The sequence below is a fragment of the Chenopodium quinoa genome, unplaced genomic scaffold (assembly GCF_001683475.1).
Source record: "Chenopodium quinoa cultivar QQ74 unplaced genomic scaffold, ASM168347v1, whole genome shotgun sequence".
Taxonomy (NCBI): domain Eukaryota; kingdom Viridiplantae; phylum Streptophyta; class Magnoliopsida; order Caryophyllales; family Amaranthaceae; genus Chenopodium; species Chenopodium quinoa.
In genome coordinates, this window is record NW_018744151.1 from 4,906,908 (window position 1) to 4,920,332 (window position 13,425).

Sequence of the window (13,425 nt, forward strand, 5' to 3'; positions counted from 1 at the left end):
GCTTGAATTTGTTACAGGTTTCAATGTAGTGAGCGATAAGCAATCGATCATTAGGAAGCTCATAGGCAAGTTGGGGTTCGTTCTGATAAATTTAGCGCTATAGCTCCAGGTGAGTGAACGTTACCTCACAACGAGTGAAGGTTCGGCTTGGTCGAGAGAGAGCTTGCTCGACAGCAGCTGATGAGAGGTCTGTCAGTGCAACTCTAAAAGTCGTGCTTGTTTTGCTTCTTTAATACATTCATGATATTCCGAAGCACTATACATAATCTTCTAGGGCTTTATGTAGTACAATTTGAAATCCGTGAGACAATCACTCTGTTCGTTGATCATTCTGTTTCTATTCATTTTATTTAATCTATTGCCTGGCCTAAATCTGTTTTGAATCTATAATATGTTTTTCCTCTAGGTCACTCGCTTAATTGGCCATCGCATTGTTAGTGAACCGCGTTAAATATGTGTTTTTTTTTACTTGTTAATTATTTTACATTCATTATCTGTTCTTTTCACATCCGTTATAATTGACCTCTTTTCGACTATTTAGAGAATAAAACAAATCAAACCCTAAACATAATAATTTCATAAAAAAGATGTGAGTAGTTCTTAAAGTAATTTGAGTCTTCCAGTGATTTAGATATGAAGTTGGAAGGTATTTGTATGTGTAAGCGTGTAACTTAGTCCAAGGCACAATCATCATCACTAAGAACCTCGTATTGATGGCGATGATATAAGTTCTAGGGGCAGGTGTAAAATGTGTCACAACTCACAACTTATATACGATTACAAATGAGTATTGTCTTCTTCTCTAAATTTGTTTTCATGGTAACAACAATTTTATTTCTAAAATATCAAATCAAAGTAGACCATATCAAACTCGCGAAAAATATGACCAAACTAGAAAAATTCATAATCAACCTAGGCCAATCTAGAAAAATTATGATTATAGACAATAAAAGTTTAAAACCGAAAACATTGCATTAACTCACCATTTTAGTAGAGGTGGTTTTGGGCAGATGTAGGGTGGTCGACGGAATCAAACAGGCCCCCCAAATATTAGATATATACTTGTATATACTGTCAGATAATATAAACTCCTCGATTAGAGTGATTTTCATTGATCAATATTTATAGAGTTACAATGAGAAACCTAATCATATTAGGTAACTATAAGATATGTACAGATATCAAAGATAATCTTATACAAAATATATCCTAAACCTAGGATGAGAATATTCTATGGATATTCTCTATCACACCCCCGCAGTCAGAGCGGGAGAAAATTGGATGCTCAGACTGGATCTTAATCACGCAGCGAACGGTAAGGATAGTATAATAACCCATGATCAAAAGAGAAGTAGTAGACGTGTGCTGGTGATGACGATGAGAAGCAACAACCACGACCTACGTATAGTAGAGATATGCGCTTTTAATTAGGCCGAAGGAGAAGAGTCACGCATATACTTGGGCCAAGTTGCAGATCCAGAGAAGAATAAGTTAAGGGATCAAACCATCATCGGGGAGAAGACACTACACTACTACGTGAAATCACAGTTGAAGAAAAACAAATAAAATTGCGCAAGAAAAGATTAAATTCCACCGCTTGAAATTTATCAATTCTCAAAAGAGAAACCAGGTAGCAAGAATTAATACTCCACAAAGATTCCAAGTGCTGCAACAATAAAAGGAGCTAACTTGATAGCAAAAGAGATGTGGAAAAATTTGACCTTATTGTAATATACCACCACCAAAACAAAATCTATGTGATTATGTGTAGAAAAAACCAATGAGGCAATGTAATAATCATTGTTGGTCATGGGGAGGTGGAAATAGAGTGAGGCACATGGAGTAGGTTGGCATATGTGGTTACTGCCAGTAGTGGGAGGCGGTAGTGTATGCGATTGCCACCCATGATGGAGGACGCTTTCACGGTTGCTACTGTTGGTGGGAGGCGCAAGGTTACGTAAAGATTCTAAAAAAAACTTTGAGAAAAGAATGCGTGTTTGCGGAAGCATAAAAAACTTTGTATATCCCGCCGGTGGATTTAATTTTCTAACCCACCGGCAGGGTAAGAATTTTTTTATATGATCCCAAGATCTAACCTAAGTTGTGATACCATGTCAGAGGACCATCTCAACCAAAAGCTTAAGCTGACACAGTTGAAGCCCGGGAATATGTTTTATACTCTGTCACGTCCCCTCACACGAGATATGATTAGGTTTCTCATATTAGGTAACTACAAGATATGTACAGATATCAAAGATAATCTTATACAAAATATATCCTAAACCTAAGATGAGAATATTCTATGGATATTCTCTATCATATACATGTTTGTTCCTCATAGTCAATGATATGTTTAGTTGGAGCAATGGTGTAGAGTACATGAGCATGGCACAAACATTATATGTCCCTTATGGTCAATGATATGAACAATACTTTTTTTTTAAAAAAAAAAACACGATTTTATCTTAATTTTTTATTTATTACCAATTAATCTACAAAAATCCTTCAACTCCCTAATTAATTATTATCACTTCCTATTTTTCGTTTGATAAAATCTACATTTCTAAATTATATTTGTTTTGCAAGTATTGCGACAATAGTGATTGAAAAACTCTCACGAAATAGAGGGCATTAGGGCCTGTTCACATTTACTTAATTTCAGTTCGGTTCAGTTCAGTTCAGCTCTAAACAGTTCAGTTCAGCTCCAATCAGTTCAGTTTAGCTCCAATCAGTTCAGTTCAGTTCAGTTCATCTCCTAATTTCCCTCTTTCATAAAATATTCAGTTCAATTTAGCTCCAATCAGTTCAATTCAGTTCAGCTCCAATCAGTTTAGTTCAGTTCAATTCAATTCAGCTTAGTCCAATAAATGTGAACAAACCCTTATTTTGATAAATTGCACTACAGGGCCTCAAACACATTGCGTTATTGTAACCTGGACACTACATTTTAAGCATATTCAATTCCTCAATATTAGCACTTACAAGAATATGTATACCCATTAATTTTTCTCCAATTTAAATATAATTAGTGCTCGTGTACTATATGTAAATTGAAATTTTCTGATGAAACTTCAACCATTTTATTTACTTATTGTAGACTTGGATAGTTGGATTATAATACTTTTTTCTTTTTTCATCTTTTGAACCATAAATAAGGGAGCTTTTAATATTTTGTATGATGATCGCCATAATATTGCATCAATTAGGCAGGGCCCCTTAGTTGATTTGTTAGGTCTTGCAAGGTCCACTTCATATCTTCCTCTATATATGACAACCCTTAGAAGTTGTTTTGATAGTGATAGAGATTTAATATTAAACATTTATACTACAATTATATATTAGTGGCCCAACAATTATGGAGAATTAATATCTTACCCCTCCCCATCAACTACCCAAAATAAGGAGACAAAACTAAAGATTAAAATCAGACCACGTCTTTTCATTTAGCCAAATGAAAGGCATCATTATTGATCGTAAAGGGGTATTTAGTATTCTATCATGCTTAGCATCTACAATAAAACTTATACATCGACAAATGGATCAGTTTATAATGCATAATTGCATATACTTTGTATGTAATGTCAACATTTAAACTTGTACATATCCACTAATATGTCGTTAAAAACATTGAGAGTAAATATTAAACTTAAAGAGGCATGCTACATGTGGGCCTAACTTAATCAAGAAATTCATAATACAAAGGCCCCAAAGTAGTTGTATGTTGCAACTAATTTTTATACACACACACAATTCAAACTGCCTCATCATGCCATTGTCATCTTGTCAATAACGTATATAACCGACCAAGTATGTTTAAGATACGTTACAAGAGATGAAAAACGAATCATCTGGATATGATTTGTTCTTGGTCAGATTATGTATTGAGTCATTCACTTCATTATCTTTATTGGTAAAGTCTTAGGCTTTGTCTCCCCTAACTAAATAAGGTGTTTTGCATTGATTTTAAAATACAATCTTGCTTGTTTAAATTAATCTGTAGATACAGTCTGATAATACAACAACTTTTGTGTATGGCTGGCTACATCGTGTGGCCAGGTGACACATACCAAGTAACCCCTAACCCACAAGTAATAATCCCTAACTAATCGAATAACCCCTGACCGATCGACCAAGTAGCTCCAGGCCAACTTAGTACCCGTTGATCGAGTGAGTAATCCCTGACCGACCGAGTAACTCTTGACCGAGTGAAGTACCCCTATAGCACTAACAAATTAACCCCTATAATGATTGGCCACACGATGTGGCCAATCACATATAAAAGTTTGTATTGATCATAATATTTGATTTGTCTGTACTTTAATTAACTTTGTTAATTTACTTATTAGTATACTTTCTCTATTGTTTTAATATATTCTAACATGGAGAGAGTGTACAAAATTTTAAACAGTGAAAAAGTGGAAGTGAGAAAGAGATTGGCAAAGTAACAAACCTTATCATGTGGTTGCAAGCATTAAGTTAAGCAACAAGTTTTGAAGAGTATATATATATATATATATATATATATATATATATATATATATATATATATATATATATATATATATATATATATATATATATATATATATATATATATATATATATTTGTTTTTTTTGACAACAGCAAAGAGTATATATGTATATATTGGGTTTTTGCAATGAGAAATGGGATACTTGTTCTATTCTATTTAATTTACTCGCAACAACTTAATTGATACTCTATTATATTTAACCATCTTTAGTAAATATGCATTGCAAAATATAGTCAACATAAATCTAAATTGATTCATCTCAACACGTATAATTATAATTTCATATAGCAATTTTTTAATCCTTTTATGTTCCATGATTAATAACCAATACAATCAAATTAGATACACATTTTAATGTGCAATATGAGTTTGAATATATGTAATTAAATATTGATAAAAAAATATATATATTAGTAAATTTCACAATAATATCAGTCTACAAGAATTTTACTTGATACTATTTTTTTTTTTTACGTACATTACTAAAAATTGTAGTTGAAGTTAGTGTAAAATATTCATCAAGTTAGAAGATCCAGTTTGTCCAAGTATGAACTCTTCTGATATAGTCTGATCTGATGTGATTAAAAGTAATAAAAATATATAATAAGTTCCAAAATTTAAGACCTATCATTATCAATTTCTGTAATACATAAAAGATAAAAATTAAATCAAAAAAAAATTGTGATCCAAGTTAAATCGAGCTGTCTAATTTTAAGCTCATTGCAAGCAGAATATATTATAATTTAATACGGACATTTTTGTCCCATCTAACTGTAAATGTAAATGTAACTGATAAATGCTTAATATACAACACTCTAGAAAGTTTATAAATTAAGACCTACAGACTATATATATAAGTGCTCAACACACATATTTACATTTACATAAAATAAAATAAAATTTCTTTTCATGCTATCTTTGACTAAATACGAAGTATGTCTTTGTGTAAGCAATATTATTGTCCAATTTTGAGTTTCTTACTTTGTTTTCTGATATTGGCCAGTGCTTTAAAAGTTGGAAATGGCCATAATCTAGAAAAACAAAAGCCAACAAATAAATCATCTATTACAGCAGTTTATATATTTGGTGATTCGACCGTTGATCCAGGCAATAATAACTACATAAAAACAATTTTTAGAAGTAACTTTCCTCCTTATGGTGTTGATTTGCCGGAGGAAGCTCCCACCGGAAGATTCACTAATGGAAGGCTCCCCACGGACTTAATAGGTATGTTTTTCACGACATTTTTCGTTCATGGTATATTAGTTTATAACAAGTTGGTGAATAAAAGATTTTATCAGCTAAGCTAGCTAATAACATTATTATAATGTATGTTTGTTATGTAATCAAATAATATGAATTATGAAAGTGTTACGTACTAACCTAAGGATTAAAATATGTGACCATATCTCCTTAAGTTAATTCATGTGTGTCGTTGCATGCAGCTTCATATGTTGGTATAAAATCATTAATTCCAGCTTATTTGGACCCAAATCTTAGCTTGAAGGATCTTATTACGGGTGTAAGCTTTGCTTCGGCGGGTACGGGTTATGACCCACTTACAGCAGAGAGAAATGTAAGTAGAATCATTTCTTGCCTCACATAAAAAAAATAAAAAAAAAAATCAAAAATTGTTACTACGCTGTGTCCCTAATATCTTCTTTACTATCCCAATTTAAGGGGAAATTGATATTTTATTAACTAATTTTGACACACCTCCTTATGAGAAAAACATTGCGATCTCACGTTGCATGCATGACTGTATGTGTCAAAATCAATTTTCTTAATTTAATCTATTATGTATTATTTTCTTTTATTTGAATAAAGACAGGGAATTAAAGAAGTTTTTTTTTTCTCCATTATCCATTTTGAGAAAATTAGGCGAAAGTAAAATGGGTACCCTTTTCTCTTTCACACGTACCCTACTCTCCTTTCTTCCTTCCCTATTCTCTTCATAAATGTTAACCAATTATATTGTCATTGTAATAGAGATATAAGATTCGGAAAATATACCAGATATATATATTTTTGATATCATATCTCTAACACGTTGTCGTACATAATATACATGTGAAATGATCATTTTTACTCTCAAGTGGATCAAGTCTCAAGGCTTATCACTTTTTCTTAGCTTGTACTTGTAACTTGTAAGGATCGAACGAAACATGACTTCATATATGGAGTACTTTGTTTATCTGGTCTCATTCAGATCGTCCCGTTTAATAAATTTGGATGTCCCAATGAGTTTATTTGATATTTATTATTTTATTATATTTTCACAACTTGTAAGTAAAGAGTACGAGAAAATCTTAGTGAGACAAAGAAAGAAGAAAAGATAGTTACTCATGTGACAATTTAATTAGCCACTTAATTTACTTGATTCGCTTATAAAATAAATCATAAAGAAACATTACTTTCACACTCATCAAGATACCTCTTTTGTTCACCTTATTTCCACTCATACTCATTGCTTGTGAGAAGAGTAAGTTTGGATAGAAGTTAATAAGTTCTGAAACACAAGTTCGGATAAGTTTTCATCAAGTTTATTAAAGACTTCCTAGATTCAATTTACAAAATCGATACCCTTTATTTCCTAGCTTGCTTAGTTCAACCATACAATAGATTCACAAACTAAAGGAAGAAGGAAGTAGCTAGCTTAAAATAAGAGAGTAGACACTAGCATGTGTAAAATAAAGGTGATACTTTATGGGTAAGAAGAGATAGTGATCGCAATAAGATATTAGGGCCCTGTTTGGTTTGATGTAAAAGGTTTTCATTTTCCATTTTTTTCCCATTTTCCTTTGTTTGGTTTGTTAAGGAGTGGAAAACAATTTTTCAAGGGTGGAAAATTCCATCCTTAATGATGGAAAACATTTTCCTTCCAAAAACAAGGGAAGCCACATTTTCCTCTCTCCTCCTTACCTCTTTTTTTACTTCCCTCTCATTCATCCTTACATTTTCACTCTTATTTTTTTTATTTTTCTTGGACTTTTCTTGTATGCAACCAAACAAAGGAAAACTAATTTGCAATTGTGTTTTTCCTTAAAAATATATTTTCCATGAAAACTAATTTTCCATTAAAAATGTTTTACATTAAACCAAACGCGGCCTAAGTGAACAAGTGCTTGCCAAGAGTAGAATAAAGTATTAAGTATAGGTGGGTATTATTGGTGCTTCTTATTTCCCGACCTAAAACCATACGAAGTAATACAAAAATTGTACAAAAGAAAAATTTCTATATTGATTATTGTAATTAATGTCAATTTAAATTAATATTTGTTTGACCTTTTTTGGCTTTTTATAGAGCCCTAAATTAACTAAATTTCTAACGGCCATATATTATCATAAAATAAATACTTGGCCTTATAACAAAAAAAGAAATTTTTTTTTTTTTGAAGTCGGGGCCTAGCTTTAATTAAAATGGCCTAACATTAATTATTTACAAGATGGTTCAATATTTCTTGGTCATCACATATTGGTTTTACCTAATTTCAAACATACAATATAATCTGCATGTCGAAAGTCCTCTTACGTAATTACGTAAATCATTGATTGGTAGAGCTCTCGTCAATTAGGATATTTAGGTTGATTTGAGTCAGATCGTGTTAGACAGATCTTGGATCATACTGATAAAGTCTCCTTTTTATGAAGTTTAGTTTGAGTTACGATTGGTTGTTTACCATGTTGCCATGTTGGGTATAGGTCTGGTTTGGCTTGAGTCAACAATGAGTCGAGTTAAATTTCAAGTTCATGATGCGTCGAGTTGGGTTTAGAGTGGGTTTATATACATGTAAATTCAAATTTGAATCATGTTTGAATTGGCTAACTATTGGATCAAATCAACTTCAAATCAAATAATCAATAGTAGTCTTGGGTCAAGTTCAAGTCAAATCAGTGCCAATATAGGCACATATCATGGGCGGATCTAGAGGGGGTTCAAAGGGGTTCATTGAACCCCCAGATTTTTTGAAAACAAATTATAAGTTTTGATTTTTTTAAAAAAAAAAGAAAAAAAATAAGGTTAAAACAAAATTTTGTGAAGTAAATAAATAAATATGTAAATTTGGCACATTGGTAAGGGAGTGACTAATAGAGTAGTGAGGCTCCTCCTGATCATGGGTTCAAGACCAGCCACCCTAATTTTTTTGCTTTGTTTTGTTTTTTTTTTTTTTTTTTTTTTCCCTTTTCGATTTCTTCCGTTGTTCTTCATGAGTTAGTCCATAGTTGGTTCAATAATTTTAGGAGTAGTATGTTGGTCATTTTGTTAAGTTAGAGAGTCAAATGAATTTAGAAGTTAATGAGTTTATTTAGTGGGTTTAATCATGGCATTATACTTTCAGTTTTTTAGCTTATTATTTGTTGTTTGTTAGCCTACATATGTGGCTCTTGTATTTAGTGAATTAAGCATGAAGAAATATTATGAGTTCTTTATTTTACTTGCTTCATACTTATCTAATATTATTATTGTTTTTATCCTTTAATACGTATTAGTTTCAACAGTCTCCTTATTCCTCTACTCCTCTTAATTATTAAATCTTTATTTTTTTTGTAAATTAGTGATAATTAGATTAATTATTGATTTGTTTAATTAGTTTTGATATATTGTTGACGTACAAATTGAATTTAGAAACTTAGAATTTAAAATTTTTACTTGGTCTTTTAATTGATAGTTTAATTAGAAAAAAATTTCATTGTCAAATTTGTGTTTATTGGGGACTTGGGATTTTTGTTTTTTCGTGTAATATTCATTTTTTGCAATATAATTATAGATTTATCATTTATAGAAGTAGTAATGTTTTAGCACGCTTTCAAAGTATAAAACTCGAAGAATGCTTTTGTATGGTTTTTTTATTTATTTATTTATTATTTTGTAACTGTTTAATCCATCCATTTGTAATAAAAAATTTGAACTTATATATTGAATATTTAATTAATATATAAGCATCGTTTGTTTTTTAAGATTCCGAACCCACAATTCGAAATTCTTGGCTATGCCAGTGGTACATATATATAACATTATAGATAGTTTAGCTATTAGAAAACTTGTCTAACATATGATTCAGTGCCTATTGCCTATATAACCATGCATATTGGTCACATATGTACCTCAATTGTGGCCGAATTGATTAGTAATTTGGAGTAGACGGAGTAAGTCGGTCTCATTGTTGTTGTAAATTTCATGATGTAATTTATAGTACTCGGTACTTTATTAAAACTAATTAACTCTAGAGATCTATGATTGCAGAAAGTAATTGATATGGCGACCCAATTACAATACTTTGATGAATACAAGAAAAAACTTCAACGTATGGTTGGGAAGAAAAGGATGGAGTACATCATTGAAAACTCAGCAGTTGTAATTAGTTGCGGCACAAACGACATCGTTTACACATATGTACCAAACTATTTGCCTCAGCAGCCTGACAAAGTTGCAGCTTACCTACACTTCATGCTAGACCAAAATCATGGCTTCTTACAGGTGATAATCCATTAACCAATCCTAACGAGTTGTACGTAAAAAGTGAGACAGAGGATTAATATCATGAATAAATATGATGGAAAGATATGAATTTACATGCATATCAACTTCGATTTTTTCCCCTATAGTTTGTTTGAAGATTTATGTAGAAGCTAAGAATGTCCACTTGTACATTTAACGAGCAAAGGAAGTTTTTTTTTTTTTTTAGTTATATACTACCTTCGATCCAATTTACTCGTAACAAATGACAGAATAATACCCCTTTGTTGCGAGTAAATTGAACCGGAGGTAGTATATAGGAAAATAAATCCTTTTTATCATGTTAAAAGCTTTTAGCATAAGTACCCTTAGTAATAAACTACACAAAAAAGTTTATTGTAGAGTCTTACAAAATCTAGTTTAATTGGGAAATTTTCAACTTATAAGAAAAAAAAATTTAAAAAAAATTACCCCATATGGTGCACTATAGAGTATTTCTCGACCTCTACATATATTATTCATATATGTTTTAGTAAGCATACAAAGCTCATTTTAAAGTATATCTACTTTGTAAGACGAATTCACTTAAATTTAAATTTAAATCAATATGCAGGCGTTAATTGATCGTGGCGTGAGAAAGATAGGGGTAGTGGGGCTACCACCAGTGGGTTGCCTACCCGTAGTGATGACTCTGCATAATTCTCTATATCAACCACGTAGTTGTATTGAATCTTTTTCATCAATTGCAAAAGATTTCAACCAAATGCTCAAACGTCAATTGACAACCATGCAAGCTTCCCAACAAATTGCAACTATTGCGTACGGTGATATATTTGAACCTTTACAAGACCAATTTTACAACCCAAATAAATATGGTAAGTTGTTATTTAAACCTTTCTTGTCTTTGTCTTTGTCTTTGTCTTTGTCTTTTACACCATTTTATAGCTTTTTTGCATTTATATCTAGCTCATCTTTCCCCCACATTTCATAAATAGATAAATAAACGTGTGACTAGATTTTAAAGATAAAAATAGGAAGTTGTTAAATATCGCCCTCAAATATCTAACTAATGCCCGCAAAATAAAATAAAATTACGTATTTATCCTTATAATAATGATTATAAAAAATAATTAATTTTACCTCAATTTCACACTTTTAGCGTACACAATTTTTTTTTCCGTTCTCTTAGTGGTCAACGGCCACCAACGCTCATCGATGGTATTATTTGCAAAATCAATTTCGTTAGATCTTATGGACAACGACGAAATACAAGAAACACAACCTTATACGCTTGTAGAAGGCTCGTCAAACCGTATGAAATCGGTACGTCGCGATAAATTTTAAAAAACAATTCAAAACCCAGGAAACACCTAGTTGGGAAACGCCTAGTTTTTTAGAATACCCTAGGCTGAAACGCCTAGTTTTTTAGAATACCCTAGGCTGAAACGCCTAGTTTTTTCGAAACATCCTAGGCTATTCGAAAAAACTAGGCGTTTCAGGCTAGGGTATTCTAAAAAACTAGGCGTTTCACCTCAAACGCCTAGATTTTTCATACAACCACACGGTTGTTCACAAGAACTAGGCGTTTGAGCCTAGGACGTGCGAAAAATCTAGGCGTTTGCCGCAAATTCAAAAAAAATAAAAAATAAAAACATTTTCTCCGTCGGCGACCGACTTTCCTTTATCCTTACTTGTCATTACCGCGGCTGTGTAGATCGTGAAACCGAAGGTAAGGAGTTGGTGGTTAAAAGAGGAGGAGGTGGTGGTGGTGGTGGGTATAGTAGTATGAAGAGGGGGTAAATTGAGGGGGTAATTTTTTTGATAAAAAAGGGTAAATTTGTAATTTTAGTTTATTTTACGGGCGTTAATTAGCGATTCGAGGGCGACGTTTAGCTTTCCACTAAAAATATTATTTTGGTGAGGAGTCATGAAAGTAGATGAATAATTCACAAATGATTTAAAGATGTAGTATTTAATGGATCCTCTTCAAGAACCCCAAGTGTACACAAATTTATTGCTCATTTATTTATTTCTTCTACCACCATAACAAGTAAATGATGTCAAAAAAAAGAAAATAAAAATCATTGAAGATAGTTTTTTTTTTCTTGATATTGCTTCAAAAAAAAAGTACACTTGTATTATTGGATGAGTCACATCGTATTTTTATTTGTTACATTATGAGTCTTACCTTCGTCAATAAGTATGCCTCTCTGATAACAGTTGTATTTAATTTTGATAAAATGATATTTTGAAAATACAATCAAAGTTAAATCTAACATGCACGATTTCACTAATTATGATTTTAATGTTTGTAATATTATACTCCCTCCGTCCTTTTATTAGATTTCTATTTCTAACATTTATTCATCGCATAAAAGAGAGAAGTAAGAATCTAATTAAGGAACGGAGGAAGTATAGCTAGTTTTTATAATAAAAGTTTATGAAATTCAAGAGGTAACAAATAATAAGGTTTAAAGAGTCGACTATATAAAGAAATCTTTGATTATAAAAACTAGCTATATAATATTATTGTACAAAAAGAGGTAACCTTACTCTTAGATTATTATACAAGAACCATGCTTTTAATTAATATTATTATTTTGTCAAAAAATAAATTAATATGAGTTATTGATTTGTAATGTAGGATTTGAGGTTGTTGACAAAGGGTGTTGCGGTACTGGATTAATTGAAGGATCATTAACATGTAACTCTTTGTTGCCAATATGTGAAGACCGATCTAAATACCTATTTTGGGATGCAATTCATCCAACTGAACGATCGTATTACTTGCTTTTCGAAGCTCTTCGTCCTGTTGTTGATTTTATACTATCCAATTAGAAAATCAGGAAACATTATTAAGTAGTATTGAGTATAAAAAGTGAAATTTTGGAGTAATCCTCAATTACCCTTGTATTACATGAAAATTCATGTTTGTAATTATGTTATATGAACAAATTTTCATTGAAATTCAATTTATGTGTTTACACTTAAATCTTTCGTCCTCAATTATTATTACTATCCGGTGAAGGTATTGGAGAAGTTCATATATACCATTATCCACGAATTAATTACCAATGAAAGAAAAAGTTCTCTAATCAAGCTTTAAATGTAAAATCCCACATGAAAATAGGAAGAGTCGCAATCTTTATAAGTGTCCACCTATCTTTATTAGTACGTAGTCTACGTACGAGGTCTTTTAGCAAAGAGTCTAAAAACTAATTTGGGCGGGCTAGGCCCGTAGCAGAAATTATAATAAATTTAATATTGTGTGATTAGAGTCAAGGTGAGAGTGCAACCCAACAAGTCTGGATGCACCATGCACGGGTTCTATTATCCTAACAAGTGGTATCAGAAGTTGTGGGCTACATTTATGTTATGTGTAGAGCCCTCAATGCGACCTCACAATCTATCCTGATCATTGTATCAACGTAGCTA

The 13,425-nt window shown here is 31.6% G+C and overlaps 1 protein-coding gene across 1 annotated transcript; it reads left to right on the plus strand.

The window, feature by feature from the left end:
* The first annotated feature begins 5,403 nt into the window (after window positions 1-5,403).
* Window positions 5,404-12,966, plus strand: LOC110693711 (GDSL esterase/lipase At5g45960-like). Its single transcript, XM_021870884.1, has 5 exons — window positions 5,404-5,759; window positions 5,978-6,108; window positions 9,778-10,011; window positions 10,604-10,865; window positions 12,635-12,966. Exons 1-5 carry the CDS (start codon window positions 5,468-5,470, stop codon window positions 12,826-12,828), a joined length of 1,113 nt encoding a protein of 370 aa, XP_021726576.1. The 5' UTR covers window positions 5,404-5,467; the 3' UTR covers window positions 12,829-12,966.
* Window positions 12,967-13,425: the final 459 nt, after the last annotated feature.

Excerpts from the sequence above, each read along its gene's own strand:
- LOC110693711 (XM_021870884.1), top strand. The coding sequence starts at position 5,468 with ATGTCTTTGTGTAAGCAATATTATTGTCCAATTTTGAGTTTCTTACTT. Across the intron at positions 6,109-9,777 it reads CACTTACAGCAGAGAGAAAT|AAAGTAATTGATATGGCGAC; the intron begins GTAAGTAGAATC and ends CTATGATTGCAG. Across the intron at positions 10,866-12,634 it reads TTACAACCCAAATAAATATG|GATTTGAGGTTGTTGACAAA; the intron begins GTAAGTTGTTAT and ends TTTGTAATGTAG.